At 46.8% G+C, this 26,154-nt stretch overlaps 1 protein-coding gene across 1 annotated transcript; it reads left to right on the top strand.

The window, feature by feature from the left end:
* The first annotated feature begins 822 nt into the window (after window positions 1–822).
* On the top strand, window positions 823–17,287 carry LOC136652545 (vomeronasal type-2 receptor 26-like). The gene is made up of 6 exons (XM_066629484.1): window positions 823–920; window positions 10,968–11,259; window positions 11,898–12,773; window positions 13,759–13,986; window positions 14,767–14,893; window positions 16,389–17,287. The coding sequence occupies exons 1-6, from the start codon at window positions 823–825 to the stop codon at window positions 17,285–17,287; spliced, it is 2,520 nt and encodes an 839-aa protein (XP_066485581.1).
* The last annotated feature ends 8,867 nt before the right edge of the window (window positions 17,288–26,154 follow it).

Genomic DNA, 26,154 nt, shown 5'->3' on the forward strand with positions numbered 1-26,154 from the left:
TGCCGTGCTTTTCCAAGGACAACGACAAGGCAGTTCTGCCACACCTGCTGCCCCGAATCGCACGTCCCTGAAATATTAATTTTCATTGTGAAAGCATCCACAAAGCTCCCTGGAAACCTTTGAATAGAGGAACAAATTGAATACTTCAATAGGGCCCCATCCTATCCAGGTTTCCTCACCAATGAGCTGCACTGTAGCCCCAAGTAAAGGAACAATTCTTCCCTGACCTTGACAAGGCCTCTGTGACTACCCCACACTGCAGGATGCAGAGCATGCCCCTTTGGCATAGTTGCATCAGTGCTGCAAAGTTTGGATTGGGCCCATAGATGTGGAAGTGTTGGATGTGATGGTGAGCTGAGAGGAGAGGAAGATGAGGAACAGGGGTGCTCAGTACGTCATTCGCAATCGACTGGTAGCTCGCCAGGCAAAATGAGTCGATCGCGGAGCCCTTTCTCTCCAATCTAAAATAACCCGGAGTTGCACCCTGTGCATGTGCAGGTGTGACTCTAGCAATGAAGTCTATATAGCCGCTATAGACTTCATTGCTAGAGTCACACCCGCACATGCACAGGGTGCAACTCCGGGTTATTTCAGATTGGAGAGAGCGCCATCGAAGTGGGCGAGGTTCGTCACGCACCAGGCTCGAGTGTCTTTTGGAGTGCGTGGCTGATCTCATCAGTGCGTGCATGCGCCGCCCGGCAGTAGGAGTCCCGTCTGTGTGTGCGCAGGGGAGGGAGCACCCACGTGGCGGAGGGAGGTTGGCACACGCTCTGCTCTCGCTCTCCCTCTCCCTCTCTGCCGTGGTCCACCTGGGCGCCCAGCATGGCCAATTACCTGATCAGCGGCTGCACCGGCTATGTGCCCGACGACGGCATCACCGCCCAGCAGATGCTCAACTGCGGGGACGGCCTCACCTACAAGTAAGGCTGTGGTCCCGCCATGCTCACGGGAGTGGCCCCTGGCTGCAGGGGAACTGGCTGCTGAGCAGACGTGCGGCGGGGCTTGAAGGTTGCTTGCCTGGGAGTCAGCCCCGCTGACTCGCAGCTGCAGCTCTGTCCACACTTAACCGGGAGTAAGCCCCATTGACTGTAATGGGACTGACTGCTGACTCAGCAGTATATATGATTTTTACATATATACACATATAATGTGTGTTTATATATATATATATATATATATTATTTATTAATATATTTGATATATACTATATATAAGAGATTTGATAGATGCATATAGATAGAATATTACATATACATTGTGTGTGTGTGTGTGTGTGTGTGTGATGAATATTAAAATATTCCTTCCCCCCTGGTAGATCTCCAGGCTTGCTGGGTTTCAAAGTAGCTCTCAAGTCAAAAAAGTGTGAGCACCCCTGATGAGGAAGATCTGCCAAGCGTATACTAATACTTTTCAATAAATGAAAAAAGTTCTTTTAACTTGAACATCCCAGTATTACAGGTGCCTATTCTGACCAGAGGTTTGGTAATACAGTGCACAGTATATATTGAAGCTATCAGATGTTTTTTATTTTTGTCCAATTTACATGCACTCTTTTTTGAAGAATGTCCACTTTAACAATGGTGCTGGCCATGAAGTCTGGTTTGCCAAAGAGGAACTGTCTTCTGGACTTGATGTCATCAACTGGGTCACTTTCCCCAATCAATCCTTCCTTAAGATCCAAGCTGGAAAGATTTCTCCAAGTCAAGAGTTTACCATCCATGATGAGGCCATTGTGTGGAATAGCAGATTTAAGCAGGTTGGGCTAAAATCCTTCAGCATGGTGACCTCTTCATTTGTTTGGGAACATTCCTGAACATGAGAGCATTCCTGGAGGCATGCACTGCTTGCTATGGTGGGGGCAGGATTGAGAGGCCTTTGAGATGTAAATGAGCATACTTTCCCCTGACCTCTGTATAGGCCCCCTGATAGCCTAGGGGTCTCCTTGTACCTATGCCAGCTCTATAACTGGTATAAGCCCAAGGAGAGCCTGAGGGTGGGGAGGCTTGAAAACTAGGGGATAGGATTCGACATGCATGACTCTCACCAGATCAACCCCTTCCCTCCCTGACCCACCCCTGTTCTTCCCCTGAAGTGCCCTATTACTCCTCCTCTCTGCCCAATACCCAACCCTGCCAACAACTTACTTGAGTCTCCATTTGTGGCAGCCAGAAAGTGTCCTGCAATGCTGGAATATGAGTCCTAGCAGTGCAGGGCGACCAAAGGATTTTACCTCTGCAGCGCAATCCTATAACTGACTACTCAAAGTCTCAGTATGTTGAATTGGGCTTACTGCCAGGAGAGTGTATATAGGACTGCAGCCTTACAGTCACAGTTGGTATTGTACAAGTCTTGTAGGAATGCTGAAACAAACCATTAGTACATATACCTAAAGTTAATATCCAAATGAATTTTAACTGATCTATTTTCCCCAAATATCCAAGACTGAGAGATAGTAATGGTCATGACATGACATGAATAATAATAATAATGGCCAGAAAATAAATGCAGTGAATATTTCCCCACAAACAGCACATGAAATTCTGCATCAAATGGTATATAACATGATGGTATTATTCCTAAAAGTCACAATTTCTAGAATTTTGGTCACTAGGGTGTCACCCATCCGCCACTTCCCCGAGGACGTCTCATTGACCTGTTTTGAGTTAAGGCAGTAGTTCTCAAACTTTTAACACTGGGACCCACTTTTTAGAATGACAATCTGTCCGGGACCCACCAGAAGTGATGTCATGACTGGAAGGGACATCATCTAGCAAAAAAAAAATAATAATTAAAAAAATAAATTAAAGAAAAACAAATAATTAAATAAGGGGAAGCCAGCCCTGTTTCACCAAGTAAATTTTCTCTGTAGCCTGTCTGCCATAACACCCCCTCCACCCAAATAGTGAGATTTCCAGCCCTCCCCAGTGCCCAGTTCAGTGTTTTATATTTCAAGCGTATCACTATCAGGACCCACCTGGCTTTACAAGTGTAAAAACAAATAAAAATTGATCTTACTAGCTGATGCCTCTGTTCTATTCTTTGGGGGGGGGGGTGCCTTCTGGAGCATTTGTTCAGCTCCACTTTCATCGGATTGGGACCATGTAGCTAGCCTTGCATTCCCCTTTGCCTGACTTGATCAGCAGCCAAGGCACGGTTGCTTACTTGTGAGTAAACATGACATGTGGCTTACTTTTGCTTTCCATAGGGCTCAATACATTCGTCTGCTTGGAGGAAGGGACTTCCTTCTTATGTGTTTTTTGGGGGTTGTTTTCATTGCATAGGAACCATTCTGGCGTCTTTGGATTCCTCTCAGTCCTTTCAAAAGAATTAAGACAAGCTTACCTACTCATGAGTAAACATGCAATATGGCTCAATTTCACTTTTCATAGGGCTCCATGCATTTTTGGGTTTCCTGTTTTTTTGGCCATAACATTTGATGGAAAGGAGATACCTTACCCTGTTTTTTTCCAGTGCATTCAGCTAGAAATTTGGCATCCAACGGCATGTAGCATGATGGGGTCATTCCTCACCTCTGCGATGTTAGCGATGTTGGGTCATGACAGGGGTCGAGCCCTTGTCCGACCCCTGCCTTACCTGGCTGCAGGCCAGGGGCAGAACTGCCTAGCCACAGAGCCACCACTGCCTCTCCAGCTGACCAGGCAAGACTCAGGGCAGCTGGGTGGGAGAGACTGCCCCCAGAGCTCACCTGACCAGAGCAGGTAGCAGGGCAGAGTCACCATTAACCACCAAAGAGGAGGGAAGCAGGCTAGGGTCAGGGCCCCTTTAAGCCTAGAGAGGGAGGAAGGGGAGGAGCCAAGGGTGTGGCTGGGGAGGATAAAAGCAGGGAAGCCTTTGATGACAGGCTGTTCTGGAACAGGAAGGCGGGAGCCCCTGCCTGAAGACCAAGGGCCTTAGGTCCTGCCTCCAGGGAGGAGTACAAGGGTGTCGTGAACCCCCTCCTCCTGGTTTGGTCTGAGGCTTCCCCTGCAAGGAACCCCAGGGAGGTGGACACCCCACCCAGGGGTCCCAAGAGACCATCCAGCTGACCCTTAACGACCTGCTGTGTGATTCCAAGAGATCCCCCTTTTGGGGCACCCCTCACAGGTCATATGTGGTGTCACCCCCCCAAGGGTGGTACTTGGGGTGGACCACCCCCATGCTGCTCGCTAGCTACACCGCTGCTAACAAGCAGACTTTCTGAGTTGCCAAGAGCATTTTGGGGACTTTAAAAGACTCCAGTCCCAAGTTTTTCTGCAAAATCGTCAGCTGTGGCTCTGTGGACAAAAACGGAGCTGCTGCCAGGGTGTGTGTGTGTGTGTGTGTGTGTGTGTGTGTGTGTGTGTGTGTGTGTGTGTGTGTGTGTTGGAGTTCTCATTTGATATTCCCCTGGTATCCCCATCCCATCTGTAAACAAGGTGGGAGGAGGTGGAACAAACTGCGTGAGAGTGGGGACAGAAGTGGCAAGAGGGAGGAGGGTCACATGCAGCAGCTGGCAGGTTTACCAGTACGACCCACTCCTCTGCAGCTTGACTCAGAAGTAGTTCCACTGTGGCCAGTCATTCACTGAGCCTGCTGAAACCATGCCATTTCTTCTGGATGACTAAGAACCACCACTACCCTTGGCCAACACCTTCTTCCCACACTTGTTAGGGAAAAAACCATCCAATGATTCTCAGTTCCTTCAGAGATGGACAAGAGAGCCTGCTCCCACCTCCCACCCAGCCCCCCTCCTTCTCAGTGGAAAACCAAAACATTAACCCTTTCCTGTCTCCTGGCTGGAATTTCCCTGCTGCTTGCCCTGTCTAAAGGATGGCCTCATAATTTATTTATTTATTTATTGGATTGGTATTCCACCTTTCTCCCCGAACGGCACCCAAGGCGGCTAACAATTAAGATTAAAAAATACTGATAGACATTAAAAATACAATATAATGTCTTTCACGCCTCAGAAAAAGTAAGCCAGCACACCCAGACAGAGACAGACTCATGTCTGCATGTGTGGGGACTCATTTCTGAGTCAGTGACCTATACTCGAGACAGTGCAAGAGTATATAATATGCCACACTAAGGGCAGAATCCTTACCAGGTCTACTCAGAAGTAAGTCCTATTTTGTTCAATGGGGCTGACGTTCAGGAAAGTGTGGTTATGATTCCAGCCTGAATTCATAGCATGGGATGGCTGTTTCGCCTTCTTTTTTATTTTTATATAAGTCACTGGATCCCAACCTATGGTCCGGGGACCACAGGTGGTCCGTGAGACCCTGAGAAGTGGTCCGCAACGTCACAAGAAAAAAAAATTATTTTGATCACTTCCAGTGTCTCGCAGAGCCACTTATTTACCCAGCACCCCCCAATAAAGACACAGGCAAGGGCATATGGTACAAAGGGCCACTTTATTAACTATTTAAATATACTTCAGATTGCAACAGGGCCTAACAAATGAGTCATGCGGGTTCTACATGGGGGAAACAGAGCTGCCCGTCTACTTCCCCCTATAGTGGTTTGGGCGACCACACCACACTCTGGGCAGCGTCAGTACAAGCCTGCCGCCCCCTTCATTGTCACCCCAAAGGGGCAGGGTGGCAGGCTAGCTCAGGCCACCTGAGCGAACCCGCGGTGTGCCTTTACCACCAGGCCAAGGTTCATCCAGCCTGCGCCACCCAGCCGGGAATGCCAGCATGACCAAGCGTGGAGTCCACCCGGCCCCTGCGGTGTACACCGATATGACCTTACCTACCCAAAACCTGCAACGACACCTGCCACCCGGGGGGGTCAGCCTAGCGCTTGGCCTCCGCAGGCCGACACTTTTCTGAGCACCAGCCCAGCTTCCTCCCAAGGAGGCGCAAATGTGCCATATGGCACGTTTGCAACCCTTCTGGGCCAGCGCCAGGGACTTGCGCCGGCCCAAGTTCAAGAGCTGGATTGTGCCCTAAAATACCACATGTAACATGGGATTGGTATTACATGAATATTGCTTGTGTATTTATCATTAAATTCCTTCCCCTTTGCTATACAGCCCCTGACAATTCTGTTCAAATTTATCCCGCTGGGAAGCAAGACATCCAGTCGCATAGATCAGACAAGAGCTCCCTATTACCTGCACAGGCTGACCAAAGATATGAGTCATTTCAGTAAAGCAAGGGTTCAAAGATGGGTTAGAGATGAAACTAACCATTTTGTGGGTCATAAGGCAGTATAAAAAAATGATGGCATGACTGATACGTTACAGCTGCATTTGTTCTATTTTTTAACGGACATGGATGATTGTCATAAATGTCCAGAAGGTAAATTTCCGAACAAGAAGCATGATCAATGCCTTCCCAAAGACCTCAGTTTCCTGTCTATCACAGACCCTTTGGGAATGACATTAAGTGCCAGGAAGCTGGACTAGATGGGCCTATGGCCTGATCCAGTGGGGCTGTTCTTATGTTCTTAAGCCTGGAGGCTTGTGCTGTATCCAGCGCAGGATTGTGGCCAGAAGTGACTCAACCAGAGGTAAGGGGAAACTTTTCCCCTTACCCCTGGATAAGGGCTGCTGGCCACAATGGGTCTCCTCGGACTCCTCTGGAGGTGGAGCCGCTCCATACTCCCTGGGAACGGAGGTTGGGATCTGGCATAACTGCCAAATTCCAGCCCCACCTCCTGTTCACCGCCCACCCCCAGGGCCACTCATCGCCCACCCTTCCCCCGCCCAGGAACGCCTCCCTCCATCCTCCTCCCTGCCCCCCACGCCTACCTTTTCCACTTGTGTTGGCGCCGGCGGGCCGACACAAGTGGCTGACGGGAAGCTGGCGCAGAGGCTTATGTCAGCCTCCCATGCTGGTGCTTCTTGGAGCACTGGCCTGGCTTCCCCTTGAGGAGGTGCAAATATGCTTTATGACACTTTTGCAACCCTCCTAGGCTGGCCCAAGGGACTTGGGCCGGCATAGGGCGCAGTTTGGATTGCGCCCTAAGTGTTTAAGGAAAGCCTGAGATCAGGCTAAGGCAGTGGTTCCAAAACGGTAAGCCATGGCTCCCCAGGAAGCCATGGAAACAAGCCAGGGGAGTTGCAAAAAACCCATAGCCCTATACAATGTATAGCATTGTAGCTCTCACAGAGGCTGTGGTCAGTGACCCAGTGGCCAATTGAGCCATCAGTCAAAAAAGTTTAGGAACCATTGGGCTAAAGGCCTCTATTGAACAATTTCTGTTAACCAATCCGTCAAGGACTCTGAAGAAGAAGAGGGGAAGAATTGAAAAATGGGCTGGAAAGTTGAATCTCAGTGTCAAAAGCGTGCACTGAATCCTATCCCCCTTTTCCCAATCTGCCCTAACTGCTTCCTCTCCTCAGACTTATGCCAGCTTCATAGCTGGTGTAGGTCCAAGGAGACTCATAGGTGGCCAATGCTATGCACATGAAACAGGAGAGACAGGCTGGTATATCTTGGTCCTTCATACATTCTTGCTATCAATCCACAAAATCCCATATCTCATTCCTTGTCTTGTGTGCAATCAAATTGGTGGTGCACATGGGGGGATATTGAGACACACAAAATTATGCAAGAGATGGATAGGGTGGATAGAGGGCTGTTCTTTTCCCTCGCACACAACGCCAGAACCAGGGGACATCCACTAAAACTGAGTGTTGAGAGAGTTAGGACATACAGAAGGAAATATTTTTTACCCGGCATGTAATTAGTCTGTGGGACTCTTTGCCACAGGATGTGATGATGGCATCTGGCCTGGATGCCTTTAAAAGGGTATTGGACAAATTTATGGAGGAAAAGTCCATCAGGAGTTACAAGCCATGATGTGTATGTGCAGTGCAACCTCCTGATTTTAGAAGTAGGCTACCTCAGAATGCCAGATGCAAGGGAGGGCACCAGGATGCAGGTCTCTTGTTGTTTTGTGTGCTCCCTGAGGCATTTGGTGGGCCACTGTGTGATACAGGAAGCTGGACTAGATGGACCTTTGACCTGATCCAGCGGGGTTCTTCATATGATTTTATGTTCTTATGTGCCTCTGTCATTTTCCTCCTGGGTGTAAGTCATAAGTCTGCTGTGTGAGAAGTTCTGGAAGTGGCCGGGGGGGGGTGGGGGTGGAATTAGAATTGGAATGTCACTTGTCTAGTCAATTTTGCTGACTTTTAGTTATGACTAATTTGGATGCAACATATTAATTTCAATTGAAGGGGCACCTGGTGTCGTAACAAAGGGGGTTTGGAAGACCTAGGGCTCTTGCTTTTCTGAACCTTAAAACCCTCAAGACCCCTTGCCCGGTAGTACTGCCACCACCCTGTACATGCCAGTGCCTCAGTCTAGGGACACTGAGACTCTCTAGGCTTAATTCTATCCCTTGCAGGCACTGAGCTCTTTCTCATTTAAAGCCTCAGTCCTCAAGTTACTAGATCTCAATGAGTACTTAGTAGCTTACTGAGCAGCCAGGCAGGATTCTGAGCCTTTGTCCCCAACAAACAATGAAACAACTTAGTAAAATATATTTTAGTTTATTAAGTACATAAGGTTACACACTCTACAATAAGGCAGCAAATGCTAGAGGCATAAACATCTAGGAAACATTTCAGCACTAAAACAATAAAGCTAGCTGGCTATCTCTAGTAATACCTATTTCTCACCTGGTTAGTTACTCTTTTCAGATCTCTTAGCTCCGGGGCTAATTATTAGACTGTCCAATCAGAACCCTTGGTGAACAGAGCCTTCCCGAAGTTGGCCTGGTTGTTAAACCCTCATAGTTCTTACCACTCCCTTGCACTCAATCACCCTTGATAAGGCGGCACTCTGTCTGCTGAGGTGCAAGCATTGCATTTGATTGTAATTCCTGGCCATAAAAGGAGAGATTCCTCTTTGTTTATTTACCTACATTCCTATAACTGGGAACCGCTAGCAGCTTCTCAGTTACACTTTCTTAGTTTGGTTCAGGCTTCTGCCAACTTAGGCCTAACATGGACTTGACATGAATGACACCTGGGTACAGATAGGCAGGTACTTCCCTCTCCTAGGTTCTTCTGGAAAGCTATCTGATCTCCCTATATCCCTTCTTCTGCACACTTTCACCCACTTTGCTCTGCCCCTTCCCCTTCTAAGGAAATTCTCCATCCTCCTCCTCTCTCTTCCTTTCTCCTCCTTTGATAGCCCAAACCTGTGGGCTGGAGCCACCAGTGGAACATGAGCCATAAAGCAGTTAAACCAGCAGGAGAGGTGGGAAGGGGTGGAACGCAGGCAGGGGGAAGACTGGGTTGGGAGGGGAGCAGGGAGAGAGCAGAGGCTGCGGGAGGAGGTGGATTAGGTGGTGATGGCTCATGCCGGATCGTATCCCTGTTTCTTGTAGCCTTGATTCCCCCATTCTCTCTTGGACCTGCACTAATGAAAGGGGACCCACTGTGGAGCGGGAAGCTTATGCAGGGGTAGGGGGATTTAAATCCCCTTTCCCTGCTGAAGCCTCCCAAACCGCCTCCCCTAGCTGGGTACAGTGCACCATTTTTGGTGTGGCTGCACCACTGGAGTGAGGGGCAAGGATAGATTTGGGTAGTCTAATCATTGGGTATGCACAGCCAGTAATGTCAATTAAGGCACTTGAATCAAATAAAGATGGAGGCAGCATTGTTCTATATTAGCTGCATCTTCTGAGCATTGACCAAGACCAGCCCCACAGAGGACAGTTTACAACAATCTAATTTTTTTCCTCATTGTGAATGTGTACAAGGGGATGGGTGGGGGCAGATCAGCAAGCAGTGCAGTGCAAGTCAATGTAAAGGAGCTTCTCTCTCAGATACATCAACAGACCCCTCTGTTTCCATCCCATAGGCATTCTGTTTGGCTGCCATTTCTCTCTGTCTCTCTGGGTCCCATTGACCCCATACCTCACCAAGTCACAATGAGATCCAACAAATATTTTCTTCTGCTCGTATAATGGGGGAAAAAAAACTATCACACCAGGCACTATAGTCAGGAGCAGTGATTTTGAAAGCTGTAATTAACTTCAATTACTATGAGTCATGCTACATCAAATCACACAAGTCGGAAAGTGGACATAAAATATCCACAATATCCTGCACTGTTCAGACACTGAACGTTCTGAATCAGACTTGACCAAGATGAAAGGGACCTTTCTGTTTGGGCAGATGCTCATTGTGGGCCTGCAATTTCCTCCAGTGGAATGCAAGGCGCAGCCTGTCATGTGTACCATCACAGATCCCTCCCAGTTCCCATACAAGTATCATCAGAGTGGAGATCTCATCATCGGAGCGATTGTTTCGCAGTTTGGCTGCCTATTTGATGGACTTTCTTTCAACGAACACCCCAAAACAAAGCTAATAGATGAAGTGAAGTAAGGAAATTCTTTTACCTCTCCCTAACATTGCAGTTCATATCCTCCCCTCCACACTTCCTCTTCTTTTCCGCCCAATTCAGGGAGTCCACCTCAAATGCTGTCAGATTTGGGATATGCAGAGCAGTTGGCTGCCAGGTGTCCCCTTTCAGAGGCTGACGTGGAAAGGCTGGGGTTGCCTTGAAACTACCTCAGGTTCAAGCCATGTTGTTGTAGAGGTTCAGGAGTTGGACTTAGACCTGGAAGAGCCGTGTTCAAATCCTGACTCAGCCATGAAGCTTATACTATCTCTTGCATGGTTACTGTGAGGACAAAAGGAAAGGAGGAACTATGCACATCACCCGGAGCTCCTAGAAAAAAGGGTGGTATAAAAATCTAGAAAATAATTAAATAAAAATGTCCAGGGGAGAAATAGCAGGGCTTTTGTCTCTTACAGTGCAGGTGTCCACACTAAAGGGGATAAACATCACTTTTAGATGAGCCTGCGGCATGTTGATTATTACGTATATGCTATTAATTAATAAATGTGGCCCATTTAACCCAATAAACAATCTTGCCTTGTGTCATTCATGGGTGTGTGTGTGTGCTGCTGCCATAGCAATATCTGTTTCACACAGACTCTGTTCTAAACCTTCCTTTAGCCCAACACCAAAGAACTACCAGCATATCCTGTCCTTAGTGTTTGCTGTAAAGGAGATCAATGAGAACCCAAAAATCCTACCAAATGTCAGCCTGGGCTTCCACATCTATGACAGTTACTTAAATGCAAGGATGACTCATCAGAACACCATGAAACTTATTTCCACTGATAAAAGGATTGCCCCCAACTTCAAGTGTGAGAAGGAAAAGCATCTGATAGCTGTCATTGGAGGATTTGATTCTGAAATCTCTCTTCACATGGCTACCCAGTTAGGCATCTACAAGATTCCACAGGTACAATGAGCATATAGGTCAAGATGATTTTTCAGCTGTGGGGATATTTATCCTATTAACAGCGACATTCATTGAATGTGTTCAATTAGAAATGCCCAGAAGTACCTGTGTAGAAATGCCACCTTAGCTAATGTTGATAGAATTTATTCATCTCAAATATTCCTAAGAAATGATGATGATTTCAAATTCATATAAAATGAATGAAATAATCTTAGCAAAGCCATTTGACTCTTTTGTAGGTACAGACGTCTCCCTGGATCATGTATCTGCGGATTCGGTTATCTGTGATTCTCCACAGCTCTCAGCACCCCATGTACCTTTTGTTCCATTAGCAAGCATGCATGTTTCTTGCTTTTACAGAGGCTAGAACAGGTATGTGACAAGCAGGGGCATGTCCCTACATGCTCTAGGGACACAGTAAGGAAGTTAGCAGGAAGCTTTCCCATTAGGTTTCGAAAGGTGGGGCTTAAAAAACAATAATAAAACTATTCACACCATGTGCTATTAAATGCACTCAGTGAAAGAAGTATGTTTTTTAATTCAGAATTGGGCTTCATCTCAGCAGATGTTTGACCAGATTCACTACAGCTGAGTCTCGGTTCTCCTCCCCATCTGAAAAATTATCATTATTTCCTTAGATTGCTCCAGTGATGAATACCAACATGAAATTCCCATCCTTTTACCGAATGGTCCCCAATGAAGGGCATCAATACAGAGGGATTGTCCGTCTACTTCAGCATTTTCAATGGACTTGGGTAGGGATCATTGCTTCGGATGATGGCGATGGTGAAAGGTTTGTGCAGACCATGATGAAAATGCTTTCTAAACATGGTATCTGCACAGCCTTCAGTAAAAAAATAGTCATGTATATAAGTACAGCGATTACGATATCATCTCAAATAGGAAAGGTTAAGGAAGGAGAAGGCTTACTTATGAATGAGATCATTTCACTAATCAATTCAGAAGTCAGAGTCTATGTGTTACATGCAGAGGTTAAGACCACAACATGTTTGAAATGGATGATCTTTCTTCATATGGTGCTAGAGGGTAATACGGAGACTTCTGCGGGGAAAGTGTGGATTATGACCGTCCAGTGGGATTTTTCAACAATGGCAATTCAAAGGGCTTTAGACATAGGATTCTTCCATGGTGCCTTGTCTTTTGCAATTCATTCTAAGGAAGTGATGGGGTTTCCAGAATTCCTTCAATTTCTACATCCTGACTCACAAAAAGGAGATGACTTCATCAGGATCTTTTGGGAACAGAGTTTTGGTTGCTTATTTTCCGATTCTGATGAGGACAAAGAGAACGGTAATACCTGCACTGGTCAAGAAAAGTTGAAGGACCTCCCAGGGACTGTTTTTGAAATGAGCATGACAGGCCAAAGCTACAGCATCTACAATGCCATTCATGCTGTAGCACATGCATTGCAAAAGATGTGTCCCTTCAGGCCCAGCCACGGCACAATTGAAAACAAATGTAGATTGTTTCCTCCAAATCTTCAAAGTTCTCAGGTAAGGTTTCACAAGTTCCTTTCTCCATGGTGACATATAAAGCATACAGAACCAAAACTCTTCCACTGGATTCAGAGATGGACAAAGTGACATTAACTTTTTTAAACACTTATTCAAATGTTCACAAAGTGTGTGACTCTTGAGAGCAATCAACTGGACAGCTGTTTCTCAAGTTCATCACTTAAAGCAAAGTGTTCCTATTTGGGGGTGAGGAAGGTGATGGCAGGGGACTGGTAGTTCTAGTCCAAGAATGGTAAATGCTATACCTATGATTTCTGCGCAGAAAAAGGACCTCTGAGAGCCCTCTTTCTGATGAACGTTAAATAAAAGAAAGCTGGTGCTGGCCTGCTGGTGCTGTATCAACAGGAAAGCCTACTGGCAGAGGTGAGTAGTCCATTGAGCAGCACAGGGAAAGGGGGAATGTGGTGGAAAGGTGGAACAGAGATGGGGAAAAGGGTGCTTCTAGGTGGGGGGAGGGGGAGGGCAGAATAGGAGTGGGGCAGGCCTGGGAGGGGGGTCAGGATCTGCCATTTCCTAACCCTGTTCCCAGTGCTGGTATCCTTACATGGAGCTGCCCAGATTTGGGAATTAGTAGACCCCATCTCCACCAGCAAAGGATGCCACAGGGTCTTGGAAGTGTTCATTATCATTGCATTCTGCCCCTTCTCCAAAGATAAGCACATCTGGATACAGATGCAACAGTGGCTGGTGCTGATTACCACAAGCTTGTTGCAAGTGAGCAACTGGATACTCACAAAAGGTTAAGCCTTTGCTGGCATGGCTGTGTCTGGCTTGTGCAAGCATTCAGGCAGAAGTGTCTAGATACAACCAGTGTGCTTTTTCTCTTTGATAAGAAAACCAAATACTCCAAGGCACTGAAACAGATAAACAGAAATGAAGAAATAAAAAAAAACAACTTTATACCCTTACAGAGGTCTCGGTTTGTAATATCTTCCTATATCTTTTTTTTTTTTTGTTAATGCAGCTTCACCCTTTCCTGAAGAGCATCTCTTTCAACAACAGTGCTGGAGACCTAGTGTCTTTTGACAAGGAAGGTCAATTAGCAGGTGGATTTGATCTGATCAACTGGGTGACTTTCCCCAACCAGTCCTTTATAAGAGAGAAAGTAGGAATGATGGACCCACTGGCTTTCCCTGGCAAAGAGTTCACCATTAATGAAGAGGCCATCACATGGCACAGCATGTTCAATCAGGTAAGAATCCACACACTTCTGCTATCAAGGCCCACCCCCTACAGCCTGCTCTTTGCCCCATGCCCTCCCCTCTCCCTGCACCAGCCTCCCTAGAACTGCCTCCTCCATCACCTTACCTGGGATGGCATAGCATCTGAGAAAATCTGGTGCATACACATTGACTACTTTTGCCAGTGGCTCCATCACACTCAATCGTGGTGCAATGTTTGCACTCAGGGTGCCCAGTTAAAATGGAGGTCAGAGTACCTATACCTTTAACTATTGTATACAAGAGGGAATTTTAGCAGGTGCAGCTCAATATGGAAGGGTTTAAGTAGCTGCCCAATTTCCCTTTTCTATACAATGGTTAAAGGTATAGGCACCCTGTCCTCCATTGTATCTGGTCACCCTGTTTGCACCATCGTATTGTCATTTATGGCAGTGGGTTGATAGATCCACTTCATAAACTGCCCATAGGATGAGGTGATTCTGCTGAGCCCCCCCAATGAGGAACCCCAAAGAGTTGCTTGTGCTGCTTCCGCGGTTGCCCTGGACATTCTAACAAAGATCAGAAGGCTGCATTCTGAGATTAGGTCTTTCTCACTTCAAACCAGCCCTTTGAAAGTCAAGCTGAAGTGGAACTGTCCAGTGCTGGGCCTTCAACATTCATTCATTTGCGAATGCTCCCATTCATTCATGATCCACCATGGAAGAGAAGCGAGTTTCATCTTTGATGAGGTCAGAACATTGTTTATTAGATAAAGAAGCAAAACGAGGATGATTGTCCTTTTTTATCTATAGGTAGTGCCCCTTGCTGTATGTAATGACCACTGCCATCCAGGTCACAGGAGAAAAAAGAAGGAAGGGAAGCCATTTTGTTGCTATGATTGTCATCCATGTCCTGAAGGGAAGGTTTCATACCAGAAGGGTAAGAGACATGAAGTACAGGGTCATGAATCAGACACTGAATATCTTCTGCTGGTTTCCCCTTTTCTCCACTTTCACACTTCCAAACAGAGAACGTAATCAGCAGACTCTACTGATTGTTCAAAAAAGGTGACTAACTGAATGCTTGAACTCAATGAGTCTGGATTATTTTATTGTCAAATTATGCACACACACACCCTAAGGAGAACCTGAGGCCCATAATGACTTTTAATTGGACACATTTATTTGATAAAGCTGATTTAAGACAGAATAGAAACACTAGAGCGGGTCATATTCATCACTCCTCCCCCCAGGCAAATCCTGCCAAGCCATAGAAATTTCAAATCCTAATCCTTTGATACCACATTGCCTCCTTGGGATGAGGCCATGGGGGGTTCAACTAGCATTCCAAGCGTGGAATGCACTTTAAGGCTATTACAAATGGCCTGACAGCAGCACATGGAGCCACATAATACCTGCCCACCAGCAGAGCAACCACATTGTTTCCTCCTTCCCCCTTCCCTCCTTGACTTCTTCCTTCTCCTGGCTTAAATCTATTCCCTGCCATGTTGCCCTGTCTTCCACCCTGACTTAGGTCCTGAAGGGCCTGACAAGAACAGACATGCTGAGATACTCCTTGTTTTGCCAGGTCTTGGCCAGGTCTCCTTGCTAGTTCAGTCCACTCTGCAGCAGCTATCACAAGGTGGCATGTTCAATTCTGCTTCCCAATAAATGATGATGTGGAGGACTCTTCTTGCTGGATTGGAAAAGGAAAAATGGTCCAGACCAGTAGAGGAAGTGTGGAGGGGAGAAGATTATTTTCTCCGCCAGTCTTCCACTCTGTCCCTCTTCCACTCTGTCCCTTCTAATGCAGAGAGGAGGAGGAGGAGGAGAGGAGTTATGGCAGAGGCAACAGGGAGAATAAATTCCCTTGCCAATCTGCTGTCTGGGGTGACCTCTTCAGTTAGTCCCATGGACAGGCAGGCCTTACCTGTCCTGTCATGTTCTTTTCCACTAACTACAGGTCTCATGCCAAGAAGATGTTCTTCCACCCATAACAAACTGGTTTGGACCTTCCTCTATGTGAAATGCTATTCTGCAGCTCTAAGTGTATACTAGGTTTATAAGCCAGTAAAACACCACACTAAACATCACATGGTTGATATTGTTTGAACAATGTGTCTTTATTCATCATTCAATCATCCATAGAGTACTTAACAGGCATCATGGATTCTTTTCAATTGACAAACAAATTCCCCAACCTTGTAAATAATACAATAGCACCATATTACTTGTTCATGCTGTACAAAGAGGCCACGAAAGGTTTCCATCAGTTTTGAATGGTTTGAGTAAAGCAACATTTCAAAGGACTCGAGTTAAGTGACTAACACAGCACATTGGAGATGAATACATTCACTTCTGATGATAGGGCACAATATAAAGCCAATGATGACATGAATGATAATACTGAATTTGCAATTATTCTGTTGTTTCAGACATGGATGACTGCCTCAAATGTCCCAACGGTCAGTTTCCAAACAAGAATAAAAACCACTGCTTTCCCAAGAACCTCCATTTCCTCTCTTTTGAAGAGCCGCTGGGAATTATATTAACTATACTTGCTTTGTGTTTTTCTCTGATCACAGTTTTGGTGCTCAGAATGTTCATCAAGAACAAGGACACTCCCATTGTCAAAGCCAACAATCGAGACCTCACCTACTCTCTGCTGGTCTCCTTATTGCTCTGCTTCCTCTGCTCCTTGCTATTCATTGGTCAACCTCAGATAGTGAGCTGTTATTTACGACAAACTTCTTTTGGCCTTGTCTTCTCAGTGGCTGTTTCTTGTGTCTTGGCGAAAACCATCACTGTGGTTCTGGCTTTCATGGCCACCAAGCCAGGATCCAGGATGAGGAAATGGGTGGGGAAGAGACTGGCCAACACCATTGTCCTTGGATGCTCCCTGATTCAAGCCAGTATCTGTGCTGTGTGGCTCTCCACTGCTCCTCCATTCCCACATTTGGACATGGACTCTCTGGCTGAAGAAATTGTAGTGGAGTGCAATGAAGGCTCCATCACCATGTTTTGTTGTGTTCTGGGCTACCTGGGATTTCTGGCTACTGTCAGCTTCTTGGTGGCTTTCCAAGCCAGGAAGTTGCCAGATATTTTTAATGAAGCCAAGTTCATCACCTTCAGCATGTTGGTGTTTTGCAGTGTTTGGTTGTCCTTTGTCCCACCTTACCTGAGCACCAAGGGGAAATACATGGTGGCTGTGGAGATCTTCTCCATCTTGGTCTCCAGTTCTGGCTTGCTGGGCTGTATCTTTTTCCCCAAATGCTACATAATTCTCCTGAGGCCTGAGCTGAACAACAAAGATCAGCTCAGAAGGAGAAATTAACATTGCTCCCCAGGGGAAGACCTCATTTGAAATGTTTTCTGTCATCTGCTAATGTCTTATTAGGGGACAGAACCTGTGACAGCTATGCCCCCAGAAAAATTTGAGTGTTACCATAAGGGGTGGGCACCAGTGGTGCATTTGCACACCTTTTGGACATCTCAATATTAATTAACAAAGGGTGTAATCCTAAGTGTGCCTGTGGATGTTCCTTGCACCAGCCCAGCAGGGTCGCAAATGTGCCATGACACATGTTTGCGCCGCCTCGTGTGTCGGCTGGGCTGGCGCAGGGATGCACGTCAGCCCACAAAGGTTGCATCCAGCCTCTGTGCCAATGCGGAGGTGTTCCAGGGCAGCAGAGGGGATTCCAGGGAGTTGGCACGCGAGGAGCAGGAGGTGGGGCTGGGACCCAGCAGTTATGCTAGATCCCAACCTGCTTCCTGAGCAGCACAGAGCAGCTCGAAGTCACTCCGTTCTCCTCAGACCTGTGCCACCTCCTGAGGTAGTGCAGGTCTGGGGAGACCCATTGGGGCTGTGGTGGCTTACCCGGGGGATACGGGGAAGAGTTTCCTCTTGCCTCTGGCTGAGTTGATTCTGGCCCCAATCTTGCACTGGATACCACACAGGCCTCCTGGCCTGCCTGTTCCAGTGCAAGATAGGATTGTGCTGAAAGGGGCCTTAAATTACATGTCCGTTTCATCCTAACCATAAGCTTGGCATAGCCACGCATGGAATAATCATAGCACCTCAGCATCCTAGCTTCCCTCAGCATGGAAATGTCATTGCATTGCCAGACAACAGAAACACCCCCAGCAGGCAAAGTGAATTTCAATAAAATTGCAGATTTGTTGTTCCACAGTGCGGTGTTTTTATTTGAGTATAGCAAGCAAACAGTAAAAATGCCATATGTTTAGATTTTCTTTTCCGCTCAGGTTTCCCTCTCTGAATTTGTTGGGCACTGGGTGAGCTGTGCTATCATGACTAATAAGTCTCTGAATCACCCCAAATTAGTGGCGGATTATGACAAGATTCTTTAAAGGAAAAAGTTTTCACACACATGCATAGGTAGCAGATAGAGCAAAGAACTGGTGGTGCTTCTTCTTGCTTAAGGGCTTTCCTGGCTGAATGAAATTTGAATCACCTGTGATCAGACTGGAGGACACAGATCCACAGATTAATTGGATTTATGTGCCCTTATCCCAAGTAATGCCCCAGTCACCTCAATGGGTCTACCTGAATCTGCAACAGCAAAAGTGTTGGCACAAATCCAAGCTTCCTGGTGTAATGCCGAGCTGCTCAGGTGTGGGGTTAGGATCCAAACTAAGTGCCAAAGGCCAGTCCCACCCCCCTCCCAGGCCTTTGAAGCCCAGAGCAAAGTTCAAAATAATGCCCCACTGACATTATGCCTGGAAGTGATGTCACTTCTGGGTATGATGTCACACACACATCCCCCCCCCATTTTTTGTTTGTTTTAACAGAAAGAATGGCATAGGATTTAATTTTGTGCAGTATGCAGGACCTGGTTAGAGATGTAAATGTTACTGAGCCATTGGGGAACAGTGATCATGCTGCGATCCGTTTTGACGTGCATGTTGGGGGAAGAATACCAGGCAAATCTCTAACAAAAACCCTTGACTTCTGACGGGCGGACTTCCCTCAGGCTGAGGAGGCTGGTTAGAAGGAGGTTGAAAGGGAGGGTAAAAAGAGTCCAATCTCTCCAGAGAGCATGGAGGCTGCTTAAAACAACAGTAATAGAGGCCCAGCAGAGGTGTATACCGCAAAGAAAGAAGGGTTCCACTAAATCCAGGAGGGTGCCCGCATGGCTAACGAGCCAAGTTAGAGAGGCTGTGAAGGGCAAGGAAGCTTCCTTCCGTAAATGGAAGTCTTGCCCTAATGAGGAGAATAAAAAGGAACATAAACTGTGGCAAAAGAAATGTAAGAAGGTGATATGGGAGGCCAAGAGAGACTATGAGGAACGCATGGCCAGCAACATTAAGGGGAATAATAAAAGCTTCTTCAAATATGTTAGAAGCAGGAAACCCGCCAGAGAAGCGGTTGGCCCTCTGGATGGTGAGGGAGGGAAAGGGGAGATAAAAGGAGACTTAGAGATGGCAGAGAAATTAAATGAGTTCTTTGCATCTGTCTTCATGGCAGAAGACCTCGGGCAGATACCGCTGCCCGAACGGCCCCTCCTAACTGAGGAGTTAAGTCAGATAGAGGTTAAAAGGGAAGATGTTTCAGACCTCATTGATAAATTAAAGATCAATAAGTCACCGGGCCCTGATGGCATCCACCCAAGAGTTATAAAGGAATTGAAGAATGAAGTTGTAGATCTCTTGACTAAGGTATGCAACTTGTCCCTCAAAATGGCCACGGTGCCAGAAGATTGGAGGATAGCAAATGTCACGCCTATCTTTAAAAAGGGAAAGAGGGGGGACCTGAGAAACTATAGGCCGGTCAGCCTAACATCCATACTGGGTAAGATGGTGGAATGCCTCATCAAAGATAGGATCTCAAAACACACAGATGAACAGGCCTTGCTGAGGGAGAATCAGCATGGCTTCTGTAAGGGTAAGTCTTGCCTCACGAACCTTATAGAATTCTTTGAAAAGGTCAACAGGCATGTGGATGCGGGAGAACCTGTGGACATTATATATCTGGACTTTCAGAAGGGGTTTGACACGGTCCCTCACCAAAGGCTACTGAAAAAACTCCACAGTCAGGGAATTAGAGGACAGGTCCTCTCCTGGATTGAGAACTGGTTGGAGGCCAGGAAGCAGAGAGTGGGTGTCAATGGGCAATTTTCACAATGGAGAGAGGTGAAAAGCAGTGTGCCCCAAGGATCTGTCCTGGGACCGCTGCTTTTCAACCTCTTCATAAATGACCTGGAGACAGGGTTGAGCAGTGAAGTGGCTAAGTTTGCAGACGACACCAAACTTTTCCGAGTGGTAAAGACCAGAAGTGATTGTGAGAAGCTCCAGAAGGATCTCTCCAGACTGGCAGAATGGGCAGCAAAATGGCAGATGTGCTTCAATGTCAGCCATGCACATTGGGGCAAAAAATCAAAACTTTAGATATAGGCTGATGGCTTCTGAGCTGTCTGTGACAGATCAGGAGAGAGATCTTGGGGTGGTGGTGGACAGGCCGATGAAAGTGTCGACCCAATGTGCGGCGGCAGTGAAGAAGGCCAATTCTATGCTTGGGATCATTAGGAAGGGTATTGAGAACAAAACGGCTAGTATTATATTGCCGTTGTACAAATCGATGGTAAGGCCACACCTGGAGTATTGTGTTCAGTTCTGGTTGCCGCATCTCAAAAAAGACATAGTGGAAATGGAAAAGGTGCAAAAGAGAGCGACTAAGATGATTTCGGGGCTGGGGCACCTTCCTTATGAGGAAAGGCTATGGCGTTTGGGCCTCTTTAGCCTAGAAAAGAGATGCTTGAGGGGGGACATGATTGAGACATACAAAATTATGCAGGGACTGGACAGAGTGGATAGGGAGATGCTCTTTACACTCTCACATAATACCAGAACCAGGGGACATCCACTAAAATTGAGTGTTGGGCGGGTTAGGACAGACAAAAGAAAATATTTCTTTACTCAGCGTGTGGTCGGTCTGTGGAACTCCTTGCCACAGGATGTGGTGCTGGAGTCTAGCCTAGACGCCTTTAAAAGGGGATTGGACAAGTTTCTGGAGGAAAAAACCATTATGGGGTTCAAGCCATGATGTGTATGTGCAACCTCTTGATTTTAGGAATGGGTTAAGTCAGAATGCCAGATGTAGGGGAGGGCAACAGGATGAGGTCTCTTGTTATCTGGTGTGCTCCCTGGGGCATTTGGTGGGCCGCTGTGAGATACAGGAAGCTGGACTAGATGGGCCTATGGCCTGATCCAGTGGGGCTGTTCTTATGTTCTTATGTTCTTAGGATCACATCATTCATTCATTCATTCATTCATTCATTCATTCATTCATTCATTCATTCATTTAAATTATTTTTTATCCTGACTTTCCTCTATTGGAGCAATGTCCAAGTTGGCTTACAATGTACAGAAAATAAAAATTAAAAAAAGTTAAATAAATATAATTTATTTAAAAAATGAATAAACTCTAAAGTAAATTCATAAATCAAATCAGATGAGACAAATCTATCTCTTAGTCAACCAGCATTGCTTTTGAAATTATATTAGTTCCAAAGTGAGTGTTTAGCATTAAGGTCCCAAAGGATGAACAGATCCTTTGTGGAGTGTGGACCACAGTACCAGGAGTAGTAAAGCACTGCTGTGCTGTTACTTACATTCAAATGCTCTTCGGTGAGAGGACCATGCGAGCACATTTGGGCATCATCTAAAGTACCTCGTTCTCACCTTTGCAGGGCAGCCTCAAAGCAGCAAAAACTTGCAGGGGAAAAAAGACAACTCAAAGATGTCATTCTTGTGCAATACCCAGTAACCCCAGCAAACCCCTTTGGTTGTGTGTTGTAATTTGAGAGGAAGCGGTTTGCTGGTGTCTTGTGTAACATCAATCGTGAGGTCCATTACGGCCTCAGAACTGATCCCAATCATCGGGTCTCTCAAGCCTCACTGCTTGCTGCTGTCGCATCCTATTGACTTTTTAAATCTGTGACTATCATTTACTGATTAGGCTAATAAGACCCTTTAAATAGGGACTTTAAATCAGTCACGTCTTGTTATTGCTGCTTCTCGCATCTTATTGTCTTTTGCAATCTGCCACGAACAGCTGTCAGCCCTTTAAACAGGGCTTTAAATCAGACATGGCTGATTTTAAAATCCCTCCTTTGAGCAGCAGGACACTGTCATCCCCTAGCAGAGTGGAGCCTCCCCCACCCCGGCAGCATGGAGCATGGGGCAATTGCCCCCTCGGCCTCCCTTAACAATGCCACTGGCTGAGAGTAAGGGTAGGGGGAAGCAATAAAGTGCTTTAAATGTAAGGTCAAGGAGTTTGTACCAGATCTGGGAGCAGATAGGAAGCCAATGAAGGGACTTAAGGAGTGATGGGATGTGATGTGTGTGATGAGCGGGGTTAATGACTTGAACAGAGCAGTGTTGGAAGAGGTGAGGGGCTAAGATGAGCCAATGGAAGACCAGCAATAGATTTCTACTGTCAAGGTAAGAGATTACCAGGCAATAAACTGTAGGTTTGTTCCCAACAGACCAGAGAGAAAGAGCCAGAGTCTTGTCAGATTATTGTAAATTGTAAAGAGCCAGATTAACGCGACGGGAGAAATAACAGTAAATAATAAATAATTAAGTAACAGACTAAATATGAGGTGCAAAGGAATTGTACCAACTGGGGTGCTGGACCCCCTGAACCAAACTTTGATTTTTTGCAATATCTCCTGGGTAGCAAGAGCAGGAAAGTTCAGACTTCTTGGTATTTCAGAAGGCAAGGGATTTGAGGGTCCTTGTAAAACCAAGCACTGTGCTTGCTGATAATTTACACTCAGCTTAGCCATTTGAAACTGCAAGTCTTCTTCTCTAAAGCAAACAGATGGCAATTATAAGGAGTCAATACAAACTCTTTATGACTGGATAATGGGCTGAGCTGGAGTATGTCTGAATGGTTACCCCACAGTCAGGATGAATTCGCTTCATGTTCCACTGATCTCACAGTAGACCTCTTGACTTTCAATATTACTATGAGAGCCAATAATAGTTTTGTTTTGTTTTTTCCTTGCCTGGCAGGGGAAAAAAAAGATCACTGAGTAGTACAATAGTCTGGAACAATTATTTGAAAACCTATAATCGACTTCAGTTATCATTGAATTACCATCCAGGCAAACCCCATGTGGATTTTCTAAAGCCACAAGCACGATCTATAACCAAGCACATTTTAGACATCATCCCTGTGCTCTTCAGAGTGGGGTTGTGAATCTGTGAACAACGAGGACAGCACTAGTCTCGCCTTCAATAGCTTAATTCACCCAAAGGTTCTGCAACATCTAAAGGAGGGTGCTGTACCCCAGCTGCCAATGGGTGAGAGACAGACCCTGGACATTCTCAGTCAAGATTTGACCAAGATGGCAAGAATCTTTCTGTTGGTGCGGCTGCTCATTCTGGGTCTGCAATTAACTCCCACGGAATGTAAGGCAATGACCGTAATGTGCACCATCGCTGATCCCCCCCAGTTCCCATTCAAGTATTATCAGAGTGGAGACCTCATCATTGGTGCAATTGCTTTACAGTTTAACTGCCTCTTTGAGCAAACATCCTTCAGAGAACACCCCATAGCAAAGTTGGTGGATGAACCTAAGTAAGGAGATCTGTTTATCCAGCTGTAATGTCCAGCAGTCCAAATCATATCCATGGCAAAAATTCTATAGAAGTTCCAAGCATGTTCATAGCACAGGATGCCTTTAGATTTCTTTGGATGACACATTTACCTCTATCGAGTTTTTTAACTATGGTAGAAATATATTTTACCCAGCACCCCCCAATAAAGACATAGGCAAGGGCATATGGTACAAAGGGCCACTTTATTAACTATTTAAATATACTTCAGATTGCAACAGGGCCTAACAAATAAGTCATGCGGGTTCTACATGGGGGAAACGGAGTAGCCCGTCTACTTCCCCCTATAGTGATTTGGGCGACCACACCAGACTCTGGGCAGCGTCAGTACAAGCCTGCCGCCCCTTTCATTGTCACCCCGAAAGGGCAGGGTGGCAGGCTAGCTCTGGCCACCCGAACGAACCCGCGGTGCTCCTTTACCACCAGGCCGAGGTTCATCCAGCCTGTGTCACCCAAGCGGGAATGCCAGCATGACCAAGCATGGAGTCCACCAGGCCCTTGCCACCCTGCGGTGTACACCGAGATGACCTTACCTACCCAAAACCTGCATGATACCTGCCACCCGGGGGGTCAGCCTAGCGCTTGGCCCCACTGCTCCACATGGAAATAAATTTCCGCAGGCCCTGTTGCAAATCACGAAGAAAAACATCATTGCCAAACACCGAAAGGTGTACTCCATCGCTTCTGAACAATTAGGGCACATCATAGCTGATATCTGGGTGAGAAATGACACCGTCTCCATGATGGAGCACCGCCCGCCTCACATAAGAATTTACCTTCTTCCTAGCCAGTTCGATCTTTTTAACATTAGAGGCATAATGCCAAATCCTGCGAGGCAAGAGGTCAGACCATAAGATGACCATCCCGCGAAAACGCTGACTAATGTGGAGAATATCGCTGCAGGCCTGAAGCCTCAAGGACAGAGTCGTCCTCTGGTCCAGGTCATTCTCCCCCAAATGAATAATGATGATGTGAGGCGGGGCATGGGCATGCACAAACTCACAAAAAGCGGGAAGAAGCTGATCCCACAGTATTCCCCGCTGTGCAACCCAGTGCACAGTAGCCAATGAACCAAGCTGCAGCTGCGTGCCAAAGCTATTGGAGGCCGCCCTCTTCCTTGCCCAGAAAACGGTGGAGTGGCCGCAGATAAGAACCCGAACTGCTCCCGCCCTGGAACCTGGACAGGAAAAACAGGACTCACAATTCCAGAAACATGCATCACTTGACTATATAGCACCTGGCAAAGCCAGTGCAAGAGAGCGCCCAACCGCTGTCACGGGACAAACCCGGAAATATAGCCTGCAACACAGGAACATGTGGCAGTGTCACTATAAACACCTGGCAATGCCACAACAAAGCGTCCAACCGCTGTCACGGGCTGCGCCCAGAAATTTGTTGTGGTATCTGCATCACCCCATGCCCCTACCACCAGGGCGAGGGGGAAATAGCGGAGCCAATCCCGCTCAGCGCTCGTCAGGCTCTCTGACGTAATATTTAAATGCGCAGGAGCGCCAACGGCCAATCCTCTGAATGTCCCGGGCTGGGAGGCCAATATCAGCTACAGTCGATGCAGCCCCAATCCTGAAAGAGTGCAGGCCATAATCTTCCGCCCGGAACCCAAGGTCCGCCACTGCCCTGCGAAAAAGGACCCTAAACTGAAAAAACGTAACAGGTGAGGCATCAACATGGCAGAACAAGGCACCCCAAACCGCAGGACGCGCAGCCAAATAAGACCGAAGAGTCCTTACTGGGCACAAGGCTAGGTTCTGCGCCAGGCCCAGTCGTACTTAAAAACCCACCCCCCGCTGGTCGATTTTTGAACAACGGAGGGTGATAATGACCACATCAGCCTTAATATGTACATCCTGCAGCTGTAAGGCCCTTCCAGACTCATCACCCGCTGAGGCATATAAAACCTCACTGGGGCGGAAGGCACCAAAAAACATAATGATGCTGATGGTTCTAAACAATAAGGACACATAAGGAGTCGAGCACAGCACCTCAAAACGAGCAATCAACCTGACTAAAATCCCAGGGGTAATGGGATAGGGGGAAAGATCTGCTTCAAACCCTCGACCAACTTGTGTACCCTAAAGTCAGCAGTAGCATCAGCGAAACCTGAGGCCTTGGCACAAAATGCCAATGCCGCCAAGTACACTGATAAAGACCTCCAAGCTACATTAATGCTATGCAGGTATAACAGGAACCGCATTAAGTGTTCCGGAGGAATAGGCCAGACTTGGGGTAAGGCCAGGGCTGCCCGAAAGGCCTCAATTTCCCTTGCCTTACTTTGATAGCTGTGACGGGTAGAAGGCACGCGCGCAGATCAAATTACATGTTGCGCTCTGCACAGCCAAGGGTCCAAAGCCAAAGAGGCATCGGGTCGGGCTCCCGCAGTGCCAGCTGATGGAAACGCTCCACCTGAAAACGAGATAGGGCGTCAGCTATGCCATTGTCAAGACCCGGGACACGCTTAGCTAAAAACAAGATGTTATTTTTAAGGCAGTGCAAAACAAACACCCTCACCAGCCTCATTACCTGTGGGGACCGGGACGTCTG

Source organism: Tiliqua scincoides, chromosome 5 (assembly GCF_035046505.1).
Source record: "Tiliqua scincoides isolate rTilSci1 chromosome 5, rTilSci1.hap2, whole genome shotgun sequence".
Lineage (NCBI taxonomy): Eukaryota > Metazoa > Chordata > Lepidosauria > Squamata > Scincidae > Tiliqua > Tiliqua scincoides.

Coding starts and splice junctions, on each gene's coding strand:
- LOC136652545 (XM_066629484.1), top strand. CDS start 823: ATGGCCAATTACCTGATCAGCGGCTGCACCGGCTATGTGCCCGACGAC. Junction 921..10,967: donor GGGGACGGCCTCACCTACAA/GTAAGGCTGTGG, acceptor ACCTTCCTTTAG/CCCAACACCAAAGAACTACC. Junction 11,260..11,897: donor GCATCTACAAGATTCCACAG/GTACAATGAGCA, acceptor TTATTTCCTTAG/ATTGCTCCAGTGATGAATAC.